Genomic DNA, 25,222 nt, shown 5'->3' with positions numbered 1-25,222 from the left:
AACGGGCCCTGGGATCTCAGAACCAGTAACCACGGGCAAAGAATGCATTCCATAATATTGACGTTGACTGTACTATTCGATTAGTAGGACCATTGCCCATACAAAATAATAATATTTATATTACAGTCCTACTGATAGAACCACGGGCAAAAAAAATCCCCATGGTACTACTAGTAGGACTACGCAGTAGGACCACGGGCAAAGAATCAGCAGTCGGTCCCAGATACTAATTACTTTAGTAAGTAGGTATATAGTCGTTACATAAGTCTTGAGGGGCCTTCGGCGGCTACTCAACCACGCTTCAGTGCGGGCTGATCTACAAAGACACATAACAATATTTTTTTTGACGTGACTTATTTTAGATTTGCCGCAGATGGCATTAACTACTTGGCCGGACAAAACCCATAAGAATCGAATCAATCCAAAAATACGGTGTGATGCTCTGTCGCGGAGCCACCACCTCCAATTCAGTTGAAAACGATATAGATTACTGTACGTACCATGTACATAGTGTACGTGAAAAGATTTTATGTGTACGTGCTATAATTAGAAAGAAAACAACAAATTAAAGTGGCTTCGCTGGAGAGCATACTCCCCAGCGGAGCCACTCAGTTTGCATACTTCGAGATGTTTTCTTCCTGTAAATTGTAGTATAGTTTGATGTACGTACTACGTACATAGTGTACGTGAAAAGATTTTATGTGTACGTGCTATAATTAGAAAGAAAACAACAAATTAAAGTGTATATGACGGCATGAACAAAACGTGAAGCGCTGAAGATTTTAAGAAACAATCTCCTTGCGAGAACTTTTTATCTATGCACAAACTACTAAGAGAACCTATTTCAGACGAACGTCTCTCATACAAAACAAAGAGCCTCAGAATTTAGAGTATGACACTTGATTTGACATATAAAATTATATTGCCACACGCAAAAATAATTGTGGGGTTGCCATAGTAATGATATGGCACGGCGTGGCAGTAGTGATAGCTTTAAATTATTTAGATTACTTACTTTAAATTTTGATGACAAGGTTTATAAAAAAAAGACTGCAGTTTACTTGTATAACATTTTATTTTTTAATTTTGTTTTATATTTTATGGATTTTTTTTTCTGAAATAGAGCTTTATTATTATTATTTTAAATATGCCTTTTTGCATTAATGGCAAACTTTCCTCTAAACTCTCTAATCTAGAGACATCTGTACCCTTTAATATTTTGTTTATAATAACACTGCTAATCTTGAGAGGCCCGGAAAGTTTTTAATAAAAATGACTTTGTGCAATCCGCATGGCAAACACAATTGTTCCCAGTAGTCCTAAGCCTTCGCAAATTGTCATCACACAAACACTGTAACTTCTGCACTTCTAGAGTTCTTCCTAGCTCACTTTTAGGAAACTGGTGAAATATAGCGTCTTTTCGTCTTTTCGCTTACTTATCTTACACTCATACTGTATGGATATCACAGTTTTCTAGTTGAGAGGCTAACTACGGAATTTATTCAACGCAAATTTCACTCGATCACTTACATTTATAAAACTACAATGAAACAATGATTGATTTTGGATTTTGTTTGGTTAGGACGCCGGGCGGGCAGCGCTTGCCCTTGTGTCTATGTTTATATCCTAACCTAAGATTGTCCCAAGATGGCGGAAGATCGCAGAGGGGTGAAATGAAGTAGGAGAGGGGTGAAGTAGCTGTCATTTTCTAAACTCGGTACATTTGCGCTATGGTACAATTTTTTTGTATGAACATTTCCGGCCGTGTATCTATGACAGATTTGACATAAATTGTCAGTGCCGTACCGATCCGTCACCAAACCTTGTCATCAAAATTTAAAGTAATCTAAATAATTTAAAGCTATCACTACTGCCACGCCGTGCCATATCATTACTATGGCAACCCCACAATTATTTTTGCGTGTGGCAATATAATTTTATATGTCAAATCAAGTGTCATACTCTAAATTCTGAGGCTCTTTGTTTTGTATGAGAGACGTTCGTCTGAAATAGGTTCTCTTAGTAGTTTGTGCATAGATAAAAAGTTCTCGCAAGGAGATTGTTTCTTAAAATCTTCAGCGCTTCACGTTTTGTTCATGCCGTCATATACACTTTAATTTGTTGTTTTCTTTCTAATTATAGCACGTACACATAAAATCTTTTCACGTACACTATGTACGTAGTACGTACATCAAACTATACTACAATTTACAGGAAGAAAACATCTCGAAGTATGCAAACTGAGTGGCTCCGCTGGGGAGTATGCTCTCCAGCGAAGCCACTTTAATTTGTTGTTTTCTTTCTAATTATAGCACGTACACATAAAATCTTTCCACGTACACTATGTACGTAGTACGTACATCAAACTATACTTCAATTTACAGGAAGAAAACATCTCGAAGTATGCAAACTGAGTGGCTCCGCTGGGGAGTATGCTCTCCAGCGAAGCCACTTTAATTTGTTGTTTTCTTTCTAATTATAGCACGTACACATAAAATCTTTTCACGTACACTATGTACATGGTACGTACAGTAATCTATATCGTTTTCAACTGAATTGGAGGTGGTGGCTCCGCGACAGAGCATCACACAAAATACGATTTTTATAAAATATTCATGAAAAAAAAAACACAATGAAACGATTATTAATTTTCTTTTCGAGTTTGCCGATGAGTCACAAAAGCCACGATTTGGCCACGACAAAACAATATACTAAGTTCTGTTGGAATGTAGCCACTTGGTCTAATATTGACATATGTACTTAGCTGTTTCTTCAGTGTCGCATTGGATCACCTGTCTTTTGTTTAATAACACCAGCGTTTAAAATATAGTCAGCGCCATGAATTAAGTCCACGGATTTTAATGGAACTACCCACTAGGGTCGATTAATTCTTTCAATTTTTTTCCTCTCAGATGACGCCCTGAGCCGAGGTTCGCGCCCAACTGGGCACCCTCAGGCCTGTTGTCTTAAACGTTGTACCGGATGAGAGCCTTCAGCGCTCCCCATTTGTCCGGCCAAATAGTTAATGCCATCTGCGGCAAATCTACAATAAAAAAAAATGTGACGCGTTTAGATGCGTGTTCACCTTAAGGCAGAACTTCTATTTATTTGATACATACACTCAAAAGTCTGGAAACTCTATCAAGGTAAAAAGCTTAATTTGACAGCTGTCTCTTTCGCACTAGTAGCAATCTCTAGGGACTGATGCAAAATCTCACTCCTATTGTGTGCCGCCTAACTATAGATATAAAACAACCGATTTAAAACGTTTTAAACCAAATCTTGCCGTTTTAAACCACAAATCAACCATAAATTCAAATCAAATTCGTTATAAACCGTTGAAAACTCGCCTACAACAATAGAAGAACTGTGTTTATTTTGGGCTGTGTTTACTTAAATTTTATTATGGGCAATTTTTGGTCACTTGACGACATGTTTCGAATTATTAGTTTACAGAATATCAATAAAACGTACTAATAAAAAGTACTTATAGAACTAAACACGCTAAGTAAATTATTATCAATAACAGTATACTTATTACACATTCAAAAATTCTTCACGTTACACAATTAGGTACTCCGTTATATCCCTACCTCGGTAAAATCAAGAAAATGTAGTTACCTACTTACTTATAATTAACAAAAATACTATTTTATTTTATTCTATTTTATTTCATTTATTATTTTAAGTTATTTGAATGTTTTATTATGTAAATTATGGATCATTGTTATCTAAAATAAATAAATTAAAATTATTAATTTTATTTATTTTAAAAACAGTCATCAACAGCAGCCGTTTTAAACCGAAATAAATGGTTGATTTCGGTTTTAAACGGATTGGTTTAAATGGTTTTAAACCGGTCTTACATCTATACGCCTAACACGTAAGTGCGAATGAGATAGTTCGCGCACTCTCCCAATTATAATATTACTTAGTAGCTGCCATTACACCTTAGCTTGCCTTAGTAGCACGGCCATTTAAGGTTAAACTACGACCCAGAGGGGGTAAGGTCGGCGCCCGATACGCATAAGTGCGGGGCGGACAGTTACCGTTCTATATCTACCTACTGTTTATTATACATTTTATGCTAGTAAATGCTTGTGCTAGTACTTGTTTAACTTTCGATAGGGTGCTGGTTAAAATAAGACAAAAGTCCGAAGTTTAGGGAATCGCGTGTATTGTTCACCATTAGAAAAGGGTATATGTTACAGTATTGCCATGGTTAAAAAATAATTAAAAACTAAAATGTTGGAGTTGCCAACAGTAATCAGCGTTAGAAATTTTAATAAAATCCATTTCCATTGGTCAATCACTTTTATTATGTACCGAGTTATAAGAGTGATATGTTACTTTTTATGTTTTGTGACAAAATCTACGTGTTACAATATTCAACAGTTAAAACAGCATATGGTTCAGCAAATTATGTACTTACAAAAACTATTTCATTAAATAAATATTCTCTTTTTAAACAATGTTCTTTGGAAATTATAGTAAGACCACAGACAACAAACTGTTAGTGGCGCCACTTTTTCATATAAAATACGCAAAGAAAAAAGGAATCTGACTTACAAAGAGAAAATTTAAATCGAAAAAAAATGTGACTCGGACGGGACTTGAACCCGCAGCCCTTGTCAAGCCGGGACGAGCGCGTTAACCTCACCACCGGGTGTTCCTCCTGACCATGCGAATTTTCTCTTTGCGAGTTTCCCTAAGCACTGGTAAATGCTATAAAAAAGTCATTAAATCTGACTTAATAAATACCATCCCGTCCGAATCTGTGATAGCCCAGGGGGGTTAAAACATCAATTTTATAATTATGACAACTAATGGTTCATAATTTCACCACTGTTTACAAAAAAATCGCTGGGCTCTGTGACTGCACTTTTGCTCTTTGATTGTACGTAAGTGAAGGATGGCACGACATTTAGGGCTGCCACACTAAAATGAAATTTGTTTCTGGCAGAGCACCATTAGCAAAAAAAAAAACATTTTTTTTGTTTGATCACCGTTAGCACACCCCGGACACTCCATACAAAAATCTCATTCTTACTGTGTGCTACTTAAAGCGTAAATGCATGCGTAATGCTTATGCGTTAATAAATACTTTCTTTCTTTCTTTCTAAATGCGAGCGAGACAGTCCGCGCGCTCTCTCTCTTAGGCTGCGTTTCCATTGACGCGGAGTTGTGCGGAGTTGAGCGGAGTAGTGCAGGAATCGACCAATCACCGTGAGGGAGTGACTGAGCGTCGTTTTTCGCTCTCTCGAACGCTGTGATTGGTCAAATCCGCACATCTCCGCTCTTCTCCGCCCATCTTCGCGTCAGTGCAAACCCGGCCTTACTCTTTAACGGCGTGTGGCCGAGGCCCGATACAAATTGGTAAACACTTAATTTACCACGTTGCCGTTCTATACGTAATATTACTCTTTATTCTTTGCCATTAGTAATGAATGATGTTTAACATTTAAAAATAGAATTCTCTAGAACTAAAATAATCGATAAATAATCCAATAAATTAAAAATATGTGCAGTCTTTTGATTTCTTAGCCTTAAGTATTACTTGAGATATGTAAGTTAACATTCAAATTACTTATGTAAAAATTACAAAATCAAATGTTGAGATCACTTATTCGACACTGGAATAAATTACACAAAAAATAAATAAATATGAGATCCGATTAAAATCATTCAACAATCGATTTTAAGTAATATAGCTAATTTGTAATCAAGCTTAATTTAAAAAATATACCGATCATAGATAATAATATACGTAAAGCAAACTTTAAAAAAGTAAACAAAATCTCAAAAATAATCTCTACCTATAAAAATAGAAGAAAATCACCTAAAAAACTAGTCTGATAAAATAACAAATATTTTTACAATTTAGAAAAGGACAAATACCTTCAAATGGTATTTTGTTATCCCATAAAGTAACAGGCAATGGTGGTGATTCCAATACACACCATCTAATTTTACTTTAAGACACACCTGTCATTTTCTTATCCGCCGAAAAGGAAAGAGACGTATAATCGACAGGCATAAAATTTATGGAACACATGTCAATTTTAGGCCGAAGTTTAAAAAATCCTTCCTAAATTTTATATTGGCCAATAACCCGACAGAATAAAGTTGACAGCACACGTCAAACGGCTTACATATGAGCGAGATGCGTATTTTATTCGCCCGAGTTATTCGTTCATTTTAAAATTAACACAGTCACAACACTCAATCATCCGTCTCTTTCCTTTTCGGCAGATAAGAAAATGACAGGTATAACTTAAAATTAGGAGGTGCCTGCAGGAATCGGGGCCAGTGAGTAATTAAAAATTAAGGGCTTTGTTGCTTTAGATTTGTTTTTCATCCCATATGGCACGGGACTAGAGTCCATACAGCCTATTGTTCGTTTGCACATTGAAACATTTATAAAGTGACGTCTACACCCGTTTGGAGGTACCGTAACTCGCACAAGCGTCTTTAAAATTAGTCGCGTTAAAAACTGAAAAATAATCGTCATGTATAAATCTAACAATATTCTCTATAGGACACAGATATGTATTATAAATCTTCATATCATCTATGGGATCTACCACCCTCATGACTACATTATGTTTCCCCTTACAAAAGCTTAATTTATTCGTGATATCTTCCCCATTATAAACTACTCGGAAGTAAAAGTCCTGCGCCACCGCTTTTCGCTTCGTAAATTTAAATTCGTCGCGTAAATCCTTCTTCCTGTGTACTTCGAATATCATTCTTGATGCGTACTGTATGTTATAGTGTTGATAATTATTCAAACCCAACGCTAATATGAGCGCTTGGAGAGTTTTATCATGTCCAGAATATATGACCAACTTTGGTTTATTTTCGGAGATCATCCTGATCATATTCTGGACAATATTGTGTATCAATCCGTATGCCACTAGCAAACCGCGTCTTCTATTGTGGACATTCTTTATCTCTTGTCGGTAACTCCATTCTAAATACGCAAATAAGGACATCACGTGTTCCTTTTTAATGCAGAAGTCCTCTGGCGTTTCTGTTGGCTCTCTGTAATCTTCATCAAAGTCCGTGTCCATTCTAGCGTCGTTCGGAAAGTTGAAGTCTGCATCTAAATTCTTCTTTACAATGACAACATCTTCGTACGCATCAGAGTTGTCTATGTACCTTTGTTGGTAGTACAGTAACTTTTCTCTCTCCATCTGTGCGTCGAAGTCGAGAGGCGCTTTCTTGTCTTTGCTGTCGTAATATTTACCTATAATATCTCTAGCTTTCCTTCCGATTTCGTTGTTGAAATCTACTTGATTGTTTATGTAATCTAACTCCATGTTTAAAGTATCAATGTCAATGTCTAGGAGATTTCTCGAGTTAATGGTGTCTCTTCTGAACTTTCTGTGTCCTTTGCCGGTCTTTTTGGCAGGTTTGGGTTTCTCGGAGCAAGGCAGCGGGGCGTCATGGCACATGTACGCTAGCAGAGCGTCTCTTACAACATCTGCGTCGATATGTTCTTGAGATTCGAAGAGTACCTTCGAGAGTTTCGTGACTAATTCCTTGATCGCTGGATGGGATTCCAGGCGGTTTTTCGCTTGCATGTTGATTTTTCTGGAAAAAAAACGAACATTTCGAAATAAAAATAAATTTTGAGCTCTTTTTGATCTGATGTGTTTACTATCTGTCTATGTATAAAGAGATTGTGTTGGTTTGTAAAAATGTACTTGTGTCGTGCATTATTCAGGAGTACAGCTTTTTGCGTTACAAAATAAGAGAAAGTCAGCACGGATAGCATATACTTATTATTATTTCAAAACAAATCAATATTACTCGTTAAGCGCACGATGTCTCTTGCAGAACGCAGTGATTGTCCCTCGCTTGCGCGGACAGTGCGCCCGCGCCGCATTAACCACTCTCTAAGACGCCCCAACTCACTCTGATACGCCCTGGCATGCCTAGCAGAAAATATGATGTGAGTTTTACTTGTTAAGCGCGTGATGCCTGGTGCAGGCGCAGTCGCGGTGGCAGAAGGCGACGCTGTGGCTCTCCCGCGCCGCCGCGGCCAGCGCGCCCGCGCCGCGCCCCGCCACGCCCCACGACACGCCCAGCAGGGACTGGAACGTGCGCCGGTACCGCGTGCTGTATGATATCACCTCGCCTGCGGGGCAGTAGGACTTGATCAGGAAATTGGAACGAAACATACTGCTTCTACAAACAAAATAGCCTATTAATAGCGGATATGGGACGCTGAGACCATATCTAAATCAGATCCCTGAAAGTAATTTTATGATAGATAGTAAACAGGTGATTAAAGAACAAACAGGTTACCTGTATCTTTTTTGCCGGGTTCTATGTTTAATGCTAATTTATCACCATACGCATCTCTAAGTATGACTCCTGAAAATAAAAAGAAAATACTTTAGATTACGCGACAAATAATGCGAAATTGTACTTTATGTTTGACACCTTGTAAAACTGATTCTATTCATATTATATTTTCTTTTAGACTCAGATTATTACCATTACTATATTAGTAATAGTAATAGTTGGGGCCTTTGGAGGCTCAATAATAACCCTGACACCAGGATTGATGAGGTTGGTAATTCACCTCACAATCCACACGATAGCAGAAGAAGACCTGAATAGTTAGTTAACAATATAGTATAGTTAGTACAGTAGTAGTAGCAGTAGTGTAGTAGTAGTAGTGTAGTGTAGTTGGTATAGGTAGTATAGTTAGTTGTATAGTTTGGTTTAATTGATTTATAAATATTTTTTCTCTCTCTCTCTAATTGTAGAAAAAATATAAATGAGTGTACAGACCAACAGTAAGCATCTGCAGCAGGCCGCGTGGTGTGAGCTGACCGAGCGCGCAGTGGGTGCCGGCGGCGCGCGGCGGCAGCGACGGGAAGTTGTGGAACGGCCCGCCGCCCGACACCCACGCCGCGCGACCTCCCACGCTGGAGTTGCTCACGAATTCCACGTAGCTGACCACAAGGGAACGTCACAATACATAATAATTTTTTTCTATTTTGTGCCCTAACCTGCGATCGGTCGACTGACCATAAGCAGTTATTATGACTTGGTTTTAAGTGGCGCGCAGTCAGGCCCCCTCAATAGAGGACTGCCTTCATTAAGGTGTTACTATATTATTTATATAGTTTAGATATTATCCCATGCGTGTGTCCTTTTGAGGCGACTCATGTGGGGGTTGCCACTTTAACTTTGCCAGTTTGTTTTGCTGATGAGTAATTTGGTCTCTGTATAGCCTTATGGTAGCAATTTCTTGTTTAACTGTCCTCATCCCTAGGTATTCATGATTAATGCTGACAGTATAGGTCTATACTGAACTAACACCCGTATTCTAAGACATTGACTCTAAACTTCCCATTCCATTAAAAGTAAAAAAACCATTGAGTAAGGTTTACCTCTTGAGCAAAGGTGACACAGGCTCGACATCACAAGGCAACTTGTCACCCCCCTTGAGGTGTGTTAGGGGCCCTCTGTCTCCGTGTCTCGTTAGCACAAGGACTCCCTGCAGCAACCATGTGTCTGTGTCTACCACACCTGAGATACATAAGATCTTATTATTACAATTGGTGAGATATAAACTGATTAAAGTAGACTTATCCATTGCATGCATGTCTTTTTTTTTAATTATTTTAAATTCCATACTTTTGCAATGGAAAATTCTACTTGATATTAACTCAAAATCAGGAGCTGCATCACCCCCCTCAGTATTTTGTGCGATGTCACTAACAATTTATATAAACAATACCTTCAGAGCCTCTGACAATGCTGTCTGGAGGATTGCAGGCACGGAGGTATATCTTCCTGAACTTGGAGTCACTCTTTGATATGTACTCATGATGGACAATCTTCTTAGGTGTTACCACCTCCTCCCCTACTGCCATGTATTTGTACATCACTGGAAAAATGATTGTTTTGTTTTTTTAGAATAGATTGTTTATTTATCAAAATACTTAAATGTGTAGGTATACATTACTGTTAGTAAAGTAATACCATCTAGATAGATACCTATATCGTAAGGATATGTTTCTAATTTTAGCATTTTCCTTAGCGGAATAGATAAAAATATTATCAGTGAATATGTACCTGTGATGAGAAAGAATATCCACAAACTCATTCCTAAATAGCAGTAAAAGGCTCGGTGGTTAAAAGAGAACTTCATTATCTCCGATATAATCTTACTCTTGTTTGTAAATGATATGGCCATTTTACAAGATAGTTAATTGCACATTTACATTAAAATATTCATGTGTAGGAGGAATACATTACAACATCTATCATCGTACGGCTTTTCATTAAATTTCTGAAACGTAACACCATTTTTCAAAGAATCGCTGCGAAGCTCTCTTAATTAAATGCTACATGATACACTACATCAGATATAACACAGTTTCTAATATTAAATAACTCGACAAAAAGAAAATATATTCTACATAAAAGCATCAGTCTAATCCACGATTGATTGATGAAAAAACCTTACGTCATTGAATTTTGGTTTTTATCATTCGGATCGAAAGTGATAACGCTATACAAAAAAATCGCAAAATTGCTGCTATTTCGTTTTCCTAACTGTTTTCTACGGTTTTCTAATAAATAAAAAACGCACCTTGTTTTTGACATTAGTAATGTTCGAATACAAGCAAATAATAACGAATAATTAACGTTATAATTTTTATATAATGTATATCCGAACACATCTGAAGTCATCAAAACAAGAAGTCAAGTCAACATGTTCGAACTTGAATTCGTCCAGTGTTGCTGTTCCGGCAAGAGAGTTTTGCAAAATATCGGAATATCAAATAATATGCTTTATTTTGTTGTTTGAGAATATAACAGTTGGCTCCGGCACGAATCTTAACAGTAAGTTTTGAAATATACATGTAACAAGTTGTAAACAGTGGAACAGTAAGCAGTAAGGTCCTCCAACTTGTTCCCTCACTTAACGGATTATCTGGCGATATTTTTCAGAAATGCCTCCCAAAATCGACCACGGGACCCTTATTATACTGGACATCGGGCAAAATGTGTCAGAACCAGAAGAGAAGAATAAAAAGAGTTTTTTCGAGGAGGCGCGAGAGTGCACAGCTCGTTTGATCGAGAGGAAGATCCTAAACCTGGGGAAAAACTTCATGGGAGTAATGCTGATGGGCTCTTCGAAGACGAAGAACAACATGGCGGCGCAGTGCGCAGGCGCATTCCGCCACATCGAGTTGCTCTCGGAACTACAGGCTCCCACTTGGCAAATGATCCGGGATTTACCCGAAAAGGTACACCCATGTAAAACATTTATTTTTAGTTTGGGATGTTGCTTACTTGATCATTAAATTTTTACTTCGGCCAGCACATCTTGAACTCTTGTATACTAGATAATTATTTGAATTCTAAGCCAACTTAGCTTGCATAGCTAATGCAGTTTTCCAAAGTGTTTGCATAATTTGCACAAAACCACACAAAACAAAACTATGCACAAAACTATGGAAAACTGTGTCAGCTATATGAGTTAAACAAACTAAATTAACTCGGCTCTTGGTCTGCAACCTTCTACATAGAAATAAATAATTTAAGCAAAACCTTTGGTATTATTTCCAGCCATCCAGCAAGAAGTCAGACTGGCTGGAGGCAATCATAGTGGCAGCTGATCACTACAAGAATGGAGTCTCCAATGCAAAGATCATAAATAAGAAGATTATATTGATGACAAATTTCCAAGTGCCTACAGAACTAGCAGTTGATGATATTGAGCAGGTATGTTAATTTTATCAGCTATCAATATTATGTAACAAGTTTGGATAAGGTTTATAGGTATACCAAACCCATTCAAAAATTCTTTGTAATCTCGAAACACCTACCATAATACTCATTGTAAGTTTCTTCATATTGTTACAAATTCGATTTTGCCAATAATGATGTTATGCAAACATAAAAAAAATTACAGAAAATAAAATACTTTTACAGGTGCTCTGTGGTTTGAAAGAAGACCATTTTGAAGTAGATGTTATTGGTCCTGACATCTATGAAGAAACTCAAAAAAATGAAGATGCTGTACTAGCCAGAAAAATTGTTGAAGCTACAAATGGTGTCACGGCCCATTTTGATGACACTATGAATTATCTTTTATTCCACAGGAAGAAACAGGTCTTCCCTGTGCCATGGAATGTGGATTTAACTATTGGACCGAACATAAAAATTCCAGTTTCATCATTTGTTAGAACTAGAGATGAACCTGTAGTCAAGAATTGGATAAGGACTGTAAAGGACCCTGTCACCTGCAAAACTAGCACTACCGAAAGCATTATGAAGGAAAAAGTTCACATCAACACTGAGAACCAAACAGCTGTAGAATCTTCTGAAGTCATCAAAGGATATGTGTATGGCGAAAAAATCATCCCTTTTTCAGAATCAGATAGGGCTATGATTTATCAATCTGGTGGAAAAAGTTTATCAGTATATGGATTCACTCATAAGAGCAACATAACCTGGCAAAACTTATGTGGAGATGGCCTATCCTATGTGTTTGGTAGAAAAGGCAATAAGAAAGCCCAAGAAGCTATAAGATGCCTGGTGGAATGCCTTCATGAATTGAATATGGTTGGGATTGTGAGGAGAGTCTACAACAAAGGCAATGCACCCAAAATGTTTGTTCTCATGCCAGTAATTGATTCAAATAACTATGTTTGTCTGTCAATGACAGCAATTGCTTTTAAAGATGAAATAAAAATGATGGCATTTCCTCCTACCAATCTGAAGAAGTATGCATGCACTGATGAACAAGTGAATGCTTTCAAAGATCTTGTTAAAGCCATGGACTTGACAAATGCATATGATGAAACTTATGATGAAGCTGAAGCTTTCCCTATTGCTGAAACCGTTAGTCCCTCAGCACAGTATATCTTAGATTGTATAGCATTCAGGGCAATGAATCCTGGAAAACCATTGCCCCAGCCAAGAAACGAAATAATGATGCTGTTTAAACAGCCTCCTTTGGTAGAGAAAAGATCAAGAGATGCTTTGGAAAAAGTAAAGACACTGTTCCCTTTGAAACCTGTGGAAGTAAAAACAAGAAAGCAAATAAATAATGATGGTACTTCAATTGATAATAATTTGCCCATTAAATATGACCAAGCAGATGAGCCAACATCAAGTAATCAACTAGGTGTTGGTATGCCCAAAATACAACTGCCCAAGAAAAATGATGAAGTCCATAGAGTTGGCACAGCTGATCCTATTACTGATTTCAAGGCACTCAAAGATAATGGCAAAACTCTTGCTGACTTATCTCCTGAAATGACAGAAGCTATAGAAAACCTAGTGTACATCAATTTGGATGGCAAGTACTCCAAAGCTTTGAACACTATGAAGTTCTTTAGAACAGAGTGTGTAAATTCTGACCCATCATTCTATAATAATTGGATGTTAAAATTTAGAACAGCCCTGAATGATCGTAAAAAGCATGATGTATTGGGTCTAATAACAGAACAGAGGTTGAATTTTATTTTAAAGGAGGAAAATAGTTTGAGTACTTATGATACTGAGAATTCTCATGAAGACAGCCAGCTGTATGAGAATGATACTCTTCCCAACTCTACAGAGTTGACTATCAGATCGGAAGTTAATGATATATTTGATGAAATGTAAATATCAGCACAAAAGAACATCATGTTTTGTATTGCACTGTTCATTGTGATTAATTTTATTGTTTGGTAGATTCTTACATGTGTAAATGAGAAAATAAGTTGAAACATATTATATTGTAATAAATTATTTTTAAATATATTTTTGTATTATCTTCACAACCATTTAAAATAAAACAATAATACAATAAGAAGTAGGCCTGAAACTTTTAATTAATAGTATTCCAATAAATTCTAATCTCAAATTTGCACACAATAAATTCATGTAATTTGTCTTATATTATTAGTAAATTCTGCGAGTTGTCCTGTAAGTGATCATTGTACACCGGTAGGGGTTATATTGTTCTGGGAGTGGAGTAGCTCCAGGAACTCCTGGAGAGACAAGTCTTCTTGGCAGGCAGTGTCCATGTCATGTTCCAGCTGTGCCTCCAGGGAGTTGTCCTCAGGGCTCAGCACGATGTTCTCGTCGAGTACAACGTGGTTTAGTCGTGACTTAAGGCTCTGCAGAATCTCTTCCAGCTCTAAGCACTTATTTCTGATGGAGGTGCCGAGGTCCGACGCCGGGTCGATATCGTCAATGGTGGCAGTCTCGGATAATGAATTGGCGGGCGTCCGCGTCCGCGGCGGCTGTATCATGCTGAACAAACTCTCAGGGACTCCGTTACCATTCCGCACCCCATCGGGCGGCGATCGGGACTCTGTGAACTCCGCCAAAATCTCATCAATAATATCCTCTGCGTTTTGTCGCGGATCCACCACGTCCTCTGGTGTCTCTGCCCCACTGTCACTGTTTATCATCTTATTATTTGACTCCAGCTTCATGGTTTCTCAGAAAGCAGCTCACAGTATCGATTCGTTATCAAAATAAATAATAAATAAGTAGGAAAACACGGGCACTTGTCGCAGTCAGATGATTGATGATATTGGGTGTTACCATTACAAAAAAAAATATATCAAATTCCTACCATGCCATGACAAAACCTACTATTAAAAAGAATATTCTAATATGTCCACTCAGTAGTTGCAGAACCGTCTCAGCGGGAAGTATAAATCTAAATAAGCTTCCTTTCTTAGTTTCTTTATAATTTCCTCGCTCTTCATTATCTTGAGTGCTGCTTTGCAGCTGTTGTGAGCGTGAGCAAAGAAGCAATCTCTAACTGGCTGCAAAAAGATAAACATCGTTAATAAACGTAAAAAAATAATAAGTCAAAGCAAAATATAAAATTAAACGCTATGCAAATACCTTAAAATCTGAAAGTCTGACTCCTTGGAACCTGGCAAGGCAATGTTTGAAGAGCCTTGTGTAATGCTTCCTGCAGAGGAAGATGCGGTCTTCAAATTGCCAATAGTCGCCCTGGGCTGAGCAGGAACACCCACATACGCCACATTCGTCCAAATTGTAAGGCACACATTTTATCTAAACAAAGCAAATGTAACATTGTAACAGAAAGCTCGGTGAGGAGTGTGTTCTTAGTTCATCTTGCGATGGATGTTCTTCTGACTACCGTTACTTGGACAGAGTCGTGAGCTTATGTTAATTATAAGTGTTATTTATAACCAGACCACTCTTTATGTTACTAAGTACCTCTTACCTGTACTGGGCAAATTAACGACTTCTTGCCTTGGAAACTGTAGGCGAATTTCATTTGCCGCTTTGTGAAATCTGGTAAATAGTCGCAGGGTCTAAAACATAAAGTGTCATCAATTTCAACTTTTTAAACTTACTGCTACCCTCAAAAAGATATTAGGCCGGTCGCACGGTTTTCGTACGAATTCGTTTCGTATATCGCATGCGTACACGTACAAATATAAACAGTACTTATTCTATGACGGCCAACTCGCACCCAGCAAGCGTACTCTCATAGTAGATTAGCTACTTGGAAGATTAAGGTAGGATTGTTCGTGCGTGTTCGTAAATTCGTACGTAAACTATGCAGGCACGAATTCGTACGAGAACGCATTAAAAGTGCGACCGGTCTTATAAAGAACATTTAGGTACGTTAAGATTTATACTCACGCCGGATTATCATTGGATTTAAAGAATGACTTGAGCTTAGATGTGGAGTTGAACGGAGCACAGTTTTGAGGCCAGGGTAAAGCCGGTGGAGGCTCTCGAGGAGGCGGCTGGTACTCGTGCCTCGTACGGAACCGTGCCTCTCGAGGACCTAGCCCGTACTTGCTGTAATGCTGTGAAATGGGAGAAAGAAGGGGGAGCTAGAAAAGATAAAAGTGAAAAAGAGGAAAAGGACTCCGAGTTCAGGGTGAGGCCCAAGATTCAGGGTTGACTTCCTAAGCATACACACAGGAGGTGTAAACGAAGGCAGACGTCCCAAGCTACTTGAAAAGTCCGCCCATCCAATCACTAAAGTAAAAGAAGCTGGGATGATATTGGTGTTTGATTTAGGTAGGTAAAAAGTTAATCAAATATTTCTGGCTACGGTGAAATATGGCCAAATTTGCCACTGCAAGCGTGTAAAGTCAGCTATGGTAAGTGGTAAAATTGGCGTATTCTGGTCATAGAAAGCTTTCCGACCGTCGAAACGTGTGTGCTGGGCGCTGGCTCTAAGCACAACTTCCGTGTGATGCGTCTTCTAAAAGGGCATCACTAATTTCATCATCACCAATTTAAGAGCCATGCTCTTGTCGATGTAGCATTCTGCATGCTACTTTGTAGGGAAACATAGGGCAGTAGTTCCCCTTGCCTCTTCCTACTAATTTAAATAGCTACATATGTAATAAATATTTAATATACCCTATGTGTGACGTCATAGAAAGCGTCGCGCTCATCGACGTATGTGTTGGGCGCTAATTCCGGCCACAGCTCTCGCGTGATGCGTCTCATAAATGGGCTCAAGTTGGGCCCACATAGCGGCAGCGCCTCACGGTTCATTCCTGTGCCGAAACATATCCTCGGCGGCGGCTTCTGGGTCACGAAGTATTCGAAGTCTAGATGAAGAAATAGTTGCTTTAGATATGAGTGAGCTATATGAGATAAGGAGGCATATAAACAAAGTTAGATTTGTCAATTTCTCGGTCCCGCCCTATTTCATGGGACATATCTGGCGAGGAGTGGGTGGATATACTATACACCTCTGACTCCCTTCGGGGACATCAGGCGTCATGCAATGTTGTTTTTACAACTAACAGCGATCCCAGAGTTGATATGAGCCAAAAGGTTTGTTTCTTTGAAACCATTCCTTAGAACTTGTGACACTTTGTGTGATTTCCTGTATGTGAAAAGATCCGGTCAAAGGTAGATTAAGATCCTCGGAGTAATTTAGGCACTTAAATACGAATCCCAAATAACGTTTCCAGGATATCTCCATACGTTACCCCCATAGAACCTCTCCTTCATAATACTCCTCGGCAGCCGCCGCCGCGGCTCGTACGGGCGCTGCATGTTTACTAACCCCCTGACTGCCTGGCTGACTTTCCCGAGCCCTCGCGAGCTTTCGTGATGCCCGGGACAATAAAAAACATGACGAATCCAACTACACTTCTCATCAAAAAAATCGAAACACCTTGCAAGTTTACGTTTTGTCAGGATTATCAGAAAAATGTGTACATTTAGGAATAAATGTTAAATGTCGTTTAATAGTGAGTAATATGAGCTTATCAAATCTTAATGTTAATGTTCTAAATTTAAATGAATTTTTCATAGGTTTCGTATTTTGTTAAATGAGTCATTTTTATTCCGTATGGAGTATAAAGGAAATGGATAAAACAACACACGTAAATGAAAAAAAAAGCTAAAAAACGTTTATTTAATAACTTGTATTCCCTCCCCGAGCTCTAATTACTGCTTCCATACGGTTCTTCATCGATCGGATGAGAGTCACGATCACATGCTGTGGTATATTGTCCCATTCCTCTTGGATTGCATCTTGCAGCTGGCTAAGTGTTTCTGGGGCAGGATCTCTTGCTCGAATTCGTCTCTTTAATTCATCCCACAGATGTTCAATGGGATTCATGTCCGGGCTTCTTGCTGGCCATTCCATAATAGAGATATCGACTTCGTTAAGATAATCTCGTACGACGCCCGCGGTGTGAGCCCTAGCATTGTCGTGCATGAATATGAAGCCGTTGCCAATAAAATGTGCATAGGGCATCACATGAGGCTCGAGACACTCTTCGACGTACCGATGACAGTTTAGTGCAGGCAGACGTGGCCCAGACACGAAAGCAAGCTCTGTCTTACCGTCGGCGCTGATTCCTCCCCAAACCGTCCACGAACCGCCACCATAGCTGACCTTTTCTTCAATGCAGCATTGTGCATAGCGTTCTCCGTCTCTTCTGTAGACCTTGTTCCTTCCGTCGTTACCATACAGCATAATTTTACACTCATCAGAAAAGAGAACTTTGCTCCACTGTAGGTATGACCAATTTAGGTGCTCACGTGCAAAGTTAAGGCGCGCTCTTCGATGGTCTGCAGTTAATTTCGGCCCATTTGCTGGCTTATGCGGTACCAGTCCACGATCCTTCAACCTTCTTCTAATTGTAGAGTCACTTACAGCCACCCTTCGTACAACACGAAGCCGCTGCTGCAGTTGAAAAGCGTTAAGGCGTCGATTTCTTAAAGAAGTTGTTACAATAAATCGATCATCTCGCTCAGAAGTGACCCGATTCCTGCCAGATCCTGAACGGCGCGTGAACAAACCAGTCTCCCGATAACGTTTATAGACTCTATGAACAGATGACAGGCTTAGATGCAGTCTTGCAGCCACAACACGCTGACTAAGGCCAGAATCCAGCAATGCCACAACTTGGGCGGCTTCTGTGGGCGAAGTATCCATACGTTTTAGAAAAAAAACCTTTTTTCAGACGTCCCAAAGTCACAGTATTGAAATAAAAAACAAAAAGTTTAAGGATAGGCGCCAATTTTTAGTTTTTAAACGCTAAATGTACTCCAACCCTAAACACACATTTGTCTCAAAACAGTGATTCATTTCGTTTATAAGATAAACAAATGAAATTCTAATTTTGAATTTAGAATTTTCGCTTATTACTGTAATGGCCAAACTGCCAGCTATACATTTATGTATTTTTTTTCATCGTATGAATTCTTTTTTGTGTTAAATTCGGACAGAAACAATGAAAACGGAAGTGTTTCGATTTTTTTGATGAGAAGTGTATTACGCTTTTATTGGGGGCGCACGCTCGCTATTGGTGTAGGGTGGATATGAGGCAACTTTCTCTCCTTCACTCTTCACTTTCTACATAGGTACGAAATTAAAAAAGTCTCTAGGTACCTCTAGTTTAGTAAATTTGTAAGTAGAGAGTAGGAGCGTTGGGAATTACTTACGTCCATAAGAGGTTGTATTACAACTCTAATTAAGATGTTCTCTAAATCGTGAACTAGTCTTCACTTCTAAGAAGCATTTTAACGGCGTTAATTGGATAGGTAGTGTGAGTATGTCGATTGTGAAAAAGAAAAAGAAAATGGAACACATATGGTTGTGAAAAAGAACTTACTGGTCTTGAATAACAGTTAAAAATATTGGCGAATTTGTCCCAGTTGCTTCTAAGTATGCTGTTCTGAGAGCAAATAAAAAAACCATAGAACACGTTCAGCTGCTTGTCTTCCCGGGCATGGCGTAATAACCGACATAGGGATTGTGTCCTCTAACATGATGGAGTAATGTTATGGGCGATTGGCTGATCCCTTATCACCATAAGGTTTATCATATCCAGCTTACGACATCGTATCAACAGTGACTGCAAGTTGCCTTTGATTACTTGTGGCTCTGCCCACCCCATTAGGGATTACGGGCGTGAGTTTATGTATGTATGTCCCAGTTTATCCACCAAACGTTGTCACCGCAATCGTTGTATCCAAGTAAACCATGGGCTATCTTTGGCATGAAAAATTGCGAAGGTCGTTTTTGTTGATGTAACAGGCTTACCTTCAGTAATATCCCATGGCATCTTGAATTTGTTAAAATAATTATAAAATAAAAACTTGGAATAATATTACGGCATTCAAACCGAACTCACTGGAAAAAAATAATTTAAAAAAATGAATAAAAGATGTAAGTAACTTAAATAGAATTAAGTAGGACTCTTACGAATCATGAGAAGATTTTTCCATAAGGTAAAAAAATAATTATCATTTTTTTATTTATTTAGATAACACTAAATAAAATGTGTGTTAATTGAAAAAAAAAACTATCTGTAAGTACCTATGTTATAAAGAGCTTTACCTAACTGTATTTCTCATAACTCACGCATTGTTATGAAAAAGTACCAGCTACAAAGTCAATTGTAGAAAATTGAGTTATCAGCGAGTCGTATCGTACGTCTTGCAGGAGCTATGCTGCCATATTCCTGTCGCAAGCTTCATTAACTGCACGCAACGAAGACATTCTTACGTACCTGCCTACCTACTTAGGCCGTTAACCCAATCGTGCACTATATTAATTTGATACTAGACAGGCCCAAAGCAGTTATGTACCTTGGTACCCGCACCCCACTTACCTTACGTAAGGTCACGAGCATTAATATGTATACACTTTGGTACCATGTCACATTAACTTTTTTGACAAATTGAACTGTAAGTCTCACTAAATGTCAAATATGTTAGTGCGACAGAGTCCTAAAGTGGGTACATTATATTGCTCATGACTCATGACTGTACCTTGGTACCTACCTGTAACTTTTTTGAAACTACATGTACAGTCATGTCATGAGCAATATCATCTAAGTACCCACTTTAGAACCCTGTCGCACTATCATATTTGAGATTTAATGAGACTTGCGGTTTAATTTGTCAAAAAAGTTAATGTGACATGGTTTCAAAGTGTATACATATTAGTACTCGTGACCGTACTTAGCGATTCTGCTTAAGTATTCATAAAAGAATGAGGGATTCTCCAGGCTACGTTCTCCAGAAAAGTATTTATATGGCGCTGTACAGATTTAACGTGATAATTACCTATTTTCTCATCGCTGGGGTACATACATAACATAAACATAAACAGCCTATATACGTCCCACTGCTGGGCACAGGCCTCCCCTCAATCAACCGGAAGGGGTATGGAGCATACTCCACCACGCTGCTCCAATGCGGGTTGGTGGAGGTGTTTTTACGGCTAATAGCCGGGACCAACGGGTTAACGTGCCCTCCGAAGCACGGAATCATCTTACTTTTTCGGACAATCAGGTGATTCAAGCCTGAAAAGTCCTTACCAAACAAAGGACAGTCTCACAAAGTGATTTCGACTATTTCCCCATCGGGAATCGAACCCGGACCTCCAGATCGTGAGCCTAACGCTCTAACCACTAGACCACGGAGGCTGTTGCTGGGGTACATAATTATTCAAAAATATAATGTAATGTCAGAAGCATAAAATTATAAAAAAATAATTGTTTCTCGATAATTGGATCCGATATGTATAGAATTATGTTACCTACTACCTAAGTATATCGCTTATTTTTATTTTTAATCAGAATAAGTATCTAATAATGTATGGAAGACGTGTTGTGTCTGCGTGTAATAACCCTTGTTATTACACATTTATACCCAATCATCATTTATACCCAAAAACAATAATAAAAGATGCATTATGAGAAAAGTTAAACGAAGGCAACTCTGTACAGCGCCATCTATATTGTATTTGGGGTACGTAGGTTGCAAAGTCCCTCATTATAAGCGTGATTTTGTAATTAAACTTCATAATATTTAAGGCACTGATAATTGTACTTCTAAATACCTTATTTGTAAGTTTTTTTATCTTTATAATAATATATCTACGGCATACGTAGGTACATACGGCTCATCCAATCTCGTTAGTCTAACAGAAGGTTCGGTGAAGCGTAGGTACTCAGTTCATCTTACGATAGATGTAAGGACCCAACTCTGACTTGCCCAATTAGGAATATAGTCATGATCAAATTATATTTGTATAAACCAAAAAAATACTATTTTCTAAAGCCTTTCTTTTTCTCTCTATCATTTGGAAATTTAACATTTATTACAACACAACTTAAGTATACTGTTTTGTAATAATAATTTTAAATCTCTTTACCTTCCATTTCGAAATCTTTCTCTGGTCTAGTAACAATGAAAATTAATTAACAAAAATAAATAAATCGATAACTTATTGAAACTCGAAAATTCATTAACAACTGTCAACAAGTTTGTCATAACATTTATTTTATTTTACTGATAGTGATTGTGCCATTGCTAACAAACTTTGTGATAAAGGTAGTGAACCTTTTTATTGTAATATTACAAATATTTTTTGTTGAGCGGGAAGCTTCAAACCAGTATGCGGCGCGCGTAAAATTTGGTAGGAAATAGGAATGGTAGGATCGTAGGGTGGTGAATGGCGCCCATAAGGTGGTGAACATTCATTCAACTGTCAAACTTAACTTGTTGTGCTTGTGTCGCTCTTTGCACGAAACGAAACGTTTTTTCCGTCGAACTCGAGATAAGTAGTGTAAATAAACGTGTTTCTTTTAATTTTGAGTGAAATATTAGGCTACAGTCTGTAGCGGTGTGGATCACCGACGTATTTTGTGAGAAAGAAAGTGTTGAAAACTTGAAGGTAAACTGTTTTCGTCATTTCTACAGGTGTCATATTACTTGTGAAGTAATTTTTGCTCTCGTTATTATGTCATAGCTGCTAATAGATGGTTGCGAGTAAAATCTGGACGGAAATATTTATTATTGTGTATTTTTGGACTTTATTTGTAAGTACCTCGAACTAGGTTATACTGTAAAATATGGTTTAAAAAGTTATTCCATAAAGGCTGTATACTTTTGTGTGTGTGTACTTTGATTCTTGTTGTAACAGCAATTTGCCGGGTATACTGAATAGACAGAGAAATGCAACTCGGACAAAACTGAAAAAAACACTTTTGAATGAAATATAAAGAACATGTTTATTAATATTAACATAATTTGAACATTATATTCACCTTGACCTGCAGTAGTGATTCTAAAGTCCTTCAAAAGCGTATTTTCTCTTGCATTATTAAATAAAAGAAAGTTTCTTAGAAATAAATCTTATAAGAGTCTTATTAGCACAAATAAGTATAAAGTACCACTGCCCTTTCTATTGAAACAACTTGAGACAACTTTCAAGGTTTTGTACATAAGGCATTCATTCAAGACCTCTATGCAAATATTAGTTTCCCACACAACTCTATTGACTGTTATAATTTCTATGTTTTGTTATAAACAATTAGGATTTGAAAGTTTTTAATAACCTCCATTTTTGAAGTTGTTAAAAATAAAGTTGCAAGCGTAAATAAAATATTTACGAATTACAGTGTTGTTTATTTTCAAACTTTGGCATCAGTTCTACAGTGACCTATATTAAATTAGCATGTCTCATGTCATCCCTGTCACTAATTTGTCTAATATTTTTTTTCAGATAAAAGTATTTTTTCTATTCTAATATATCGGTGACGTCACAATTAAATATACTCAATTGTTTGTTTCCAGCAAAATGTCATCGAAACTAGTTCTGCCCGTAGCTCTGGGTCTATCCCTAGTGACGGTGACTGCGTTTGTAGTGTACTATGTTTTCAAGAAAGACGAGGAAGATGGTGATAAGACGGTCAAGAGCTCCCGTGTCAACGTAATCGAAGTCAACATACCCAAGAGTATTGTTCCAGCTTTGATTGGTGAGTTACATGAACTATACATACATAAGATGACACTTATTTCCTTTTGGGGTAGGCAGAGAACTCGGAATTCCACTTACTTCACACACCCCACTTTCTGTTACTAATCTAATAAGAAAATAGTTGTATGATAAAAGAATTAATTAGGTTATCACATTCTCTCCAATGGAATTAACAATCTATATCGGCAATGTTGTGTATTGTTATTGTGTAGGTAGTTCTAAAATGATTTATTTACATTCTATCACTAATTCGAGGGTAATTTGTTACTGACTGTGAGCTCACACAATAAACATGTCGAATTCGTAATTTTGAGTATTTATTTAATAAACAACTCAAAGACTTAATATTGGCGACGATTTAAACAAGAAAATGGCTTTCGCAAGTATCGCGAGTGTGGTTATGCCCGGGAAGTTCGATCCCCACAAAGATAAATGGGAGAACTATAGGGAGCAACTGTTCTTCGCGTTAGAAGCTGCGGGGACATTGGAAAGCGTGCAGAAACGTGCCTTGTTTTTGTCTCAATGTGGTAAAGAAGCATTTGCCTTGATAGTGTCGTTGTTGTCACCCAAAAAGACAAGTGAAGTGTCATTTGAAGAAATAGTTGAAGTTCTTAACAAGTTTTTTGTGCCGACGCCGCATCCAATTTTAGAAACAGAAAAATTCTACAAGAGAAAACAAAAGCCTAATGAGTCCATAACAAGTTTTGTGGCTGCATTACATGATATTAGTTCTCGTTGTCAATTTAAAGATTTGGAGCGGAGAATCGTAGAACAACTTATTCTCGGAGCAAGGGAAGAAAATTTAAAAAGGGAACTGTTAAAAATTAAAATGAAGAACATGACATATGACGAAGTAATACAACAGGCGCTTAATTACGAATCTATTCAACAAAATCAGTTTGAAGGGAATAATATATTGTGGAGATCCCATTGTGATGTCGCCGAAGGTTCAAGTAAAGGCGAGCCGATGGAGGTGAACGCAGTCGGTACCAAGACCAACTCAAGCACGAACAATGTGAGATGTGTGCACTGTGCTAAAAGTCACGAAGGCAAAATATGTAGGTTTCGGAACGCAACCTGCTACAAATGTCATAAAAAAGGACATACGAAAGCAGCCTGTGATCAAGTTGTAAACAAACAACAGAAATCACGTGTGAATGCATGTTGTGACTGTCAGTCGTCATCGTCTGAGAGTGAAAAAGCGAATGAGGACAATTTTGGCGTTCACGAAGTGAGTGGCGAAACGCGTGTGAAGCCGTTCATGGTGGAAGTGACAATTAATGGCGTGCCACTAGTGATGGAGGTGGACTCGGGCTCAGCGCGCTCCATCCTGCCGCACAGCGTCTACAAACAACATGAACGCGAGTTTCCTGAGCCGTTGCTACCATTTAACAAGAAGTTGGTTACATGGACTAACGATGAGCTGAAAATCAGAGGCGAAACTGTAGTTGATGTGACATATAAACACAAGAGTAGTAAGCTGCCCCTAATAGTCAGCTGCGGAAAGGGGCCAGCGTTACTAGGACGTGCTTGGTTTGAGGCGCTCGGTATTTCAGTGCAAGGTATTAATTCGGTTGCTGAAGAGGAGGCGGATTATGATAAGCGGTTCCCACAATTATTCAACAATGAGTTAGACAAGTACAGTGGACCACCAGTACATATTGACTGTAAGGAGGGTGCAACTCCTGTGTTTCTGCGTTCACGACCAGTACCATTTCCGCTGCGGGAAAAAGTGAAGGAAGAGTTGAAAAGGATGATGTCGGATGGCATCATTACTCCTGTTAAGCATTCACGGTGGGCTACACCTCTCAGGATCGTTCCTAAACCAGATGGATCATTGAGATTGTGCGGAGATTACAGGAGTACGGTGAATGCATCATGTTTGACAGACAACTATCCTCTGCCGACAGCGAATGAAGCCTTTTTCTCATTAGCCGGAGGTAAAAT

General features: G+C 38.2%; 5 protein-coding genes across 7 annotated transcripts in view; 2 read left to right on the top strand and 3 right to left on the bottom strand.

Moving 5' to 3' along the window:
• Positions 1–4,156: 4,156 nt before the first annotated feature.
• LOC126373791 (2-phosphoxylose phosphatase 1) lies at positions 4,157–10,458 on the bottom strand. The gene is made up of 7 exons (XM_050020092.1): positions 10,099–10,458; positions 9,761–9,910; positions 9,411–9,549; positions 8,806–8,969; positions 8,314–8,382; positions 7,969–8,143; positions 4,157–7,596 (listed from the first exon to the last, which is right to left on the bottom strand). The coding sequence occupies exons 1-7, from the start codon at positions 10,217–10,219 to the stop codon at positions 6,432–6,434; spliced, it is 1,983 nt and encodes a 660-aa protein (XP_049876049.1). The 5' UTR covers positions 10,220–10,458; the 3' UTR covers positions 4,157–6,431.
• A 222-nt stretch (positions 10,459–10,680) lies between these two features.
• Positions 10,681–13,783, top strand: LOC126373777 (X-ray repair cross-complementing protein 5-like). Its single transcript, XM_050020060.1, has 4 exons — positions 10,681–10,872; positions 10,981–11,279; positions 11,602–11,757; positions 11,968–13,783. The coding sequence occupies exons 1-4, from the start codon at positions 10,692–10,694 to the stop codon at positions 13,645–13,647; spliced, it is 2,316 nt and encodes a 771-aa protein (XP_049876017.1). The 5' UTR covers positions 10,681–10,691; the 3' UTR covers positions 13,648–13,783.
• A 55-nt stretch (positions 13,784–13,838) lies between these two features.
• Positions 13,839–14,578, bottom strand: LOC126373889 (uncharacterized). Its single transcript, XM_050020245.1, has one exon. It carries the CDS (start codon positions 14,463–14,465, stop codon positions 13,959–13,961), a length of 507 nt encoding a protein of 168 aa, XP_049876202.1. The 5' UTR covers positions 14,466–14,578; the 3' UTR covers positions 13,839–13,958.
• A 79-nt stretch (positions 14,579–14,657) lies between these two features.
• Positions 14,658–17,043, bottom strand: LOC126373870 (uncharacterized). The gene is made up of 6 exons (XM_050020221.1): positions 16,977–17,043; positions 16,396–16,589; positions 15,661–15,830; positions 15,236–15,326; positions 14,887–15,060; positions 14,658–14,804 (listed from the first exon to the last, which is right to left on the bottom strand). The coding sequence occupies exons 1-6, from the start codon at positions 17,041–17,043 to the stop codon at positions 14,658–14,660; spliced, it is 843 nt and encodes a 280-aa protein (XP_049876178.1).
• A 4,965-nt stretch (positions 17,044–22,008) lies between these two features.
• LOC126373792 (tudor and KH domain-containing protein homolog) overlaps positions 22,009–25,222 on the top strand; it is a 28,945-nt gene continuing 25,731 nt past the window's right edge. For 2 of the 3 annotated variants that reach the window (XM_050020095.1, XM_050020093.1), the window contains exons 1-2: positions 22,009–22,189; positions 23,092–23,273. In XM_050020095.1, the coding sequence (XP_049876052.1) occupies positions 23,096–23,273 (178 nt within the window). In that variant the 5' untranslated portion in view covers positions 22,009–22,189; positions 23,092–23,095. Of the gene's footprint in view, positions 22,190–22,230; positions 22,335–23,091; positions 23,274–25,222 lie in introns of those variants that run through there. The other variant, XM_050020094.1, reaches the window with a different exon arrangement.

This window comes from Pectinophora gossypiella, chromosome 16 (assembly GCF_024362695.1).
Source record: "Pectinophora gossypiella chromosome 16, ilPecGoss1.1, whole genome shotgun sequence".
Lineage (NCBI taxonomy): Eukaryota > Metazoa > Arthropoda > Insecta > Lepidoptera > Gelechiidae > Pectinophora > Pectinophora gossypiella.
Note: the sequence above shows the minus strand (reverse complement) of the source record. Positions and strands in the feature narration are given on the sequence as shown.

What these genes read in the sequence shown, in the direction of transcription:
- LOC126373870 (XM_050020221.1), bottom strand. Translation starts at nt 17,043, where the DNA reads ATGCAGCGCCCGTACGAGCCGCGGCGGCGGCTGCCGAGGAGTATTATG. An exon ending in GAAGGAGAGGTTCTATGGGG is followed by an intron (nt 16,590 to 16,976) that starts GTAACGTATGGA and finishes TTCTTCATCTAG; the next exon opens with ACTTCGAATACTTCGTGACC. An exon ending in CGTTAATTTGCCCAGTACAG is followed by an intron (nt 15,061 to 15,235) that starts GTAAGAGGTACT and finishes TGCTTTGTTTAG; the next exon opens with ATAAAATGTGTGCCTTACAA.
- LOC126373777 (XM_050020060.1), top strand. Translation starts at nt 10,692, where the DNA reads ATGTATATCCGAACACATCTGAAGTCATCAAAACAAGAAGTCAAGTCA. An exon ending in CTCCGGCACGAATCTTAACA is followed by an intron (nt 10,873 to 10,980) that starts GTAAGTTTTGAA and finishes GATATTTTTCAG; the next exon opens with AAATGCCTCCCAAAATCGAC. An exon ending in TCCGGGATTTACCCGAAAAG is followed by an intron (nt 11,280 to 11,601) that starts GTACACCCATGT and finishes TATTATTTCCAG; the next exon opens with CCATCCAGCAAGAAGTCAGA.
- LOC126373791 (XM_050020092.1), bottom strand. Translation starts at nt 10,219, where the DNA reads ATGGCCATATCATTTACAAACAAGAGTAAGATTATATCGGAGATAATG. An exon ending in ACCCGGCAAAAAAGATACAG is followed by an intron (nt 8,144 to 8,313) that starts GTAACCTGTTTG and finishes ACTGCCCCGCAG; the next exon opens with GCGAGGTGATATCATACAGC. An exon ending in AGGCATCACGCGCTTAACAA is followed by an intron (nt 7,597 to 7,968) that starts GTAAAACTCACA and finishes TTTTTTTTCCAG; the next exon opens with AAAAATCAACATGCAAGCGA.
- LOC126373889 (XM_050020245.1), bottom strand. Translation starts at nt 14,465, where the DNA reads ATGAAGCTGGAGTCAAATAATAAGATGATAAACAGTGACAGTGGGGCA.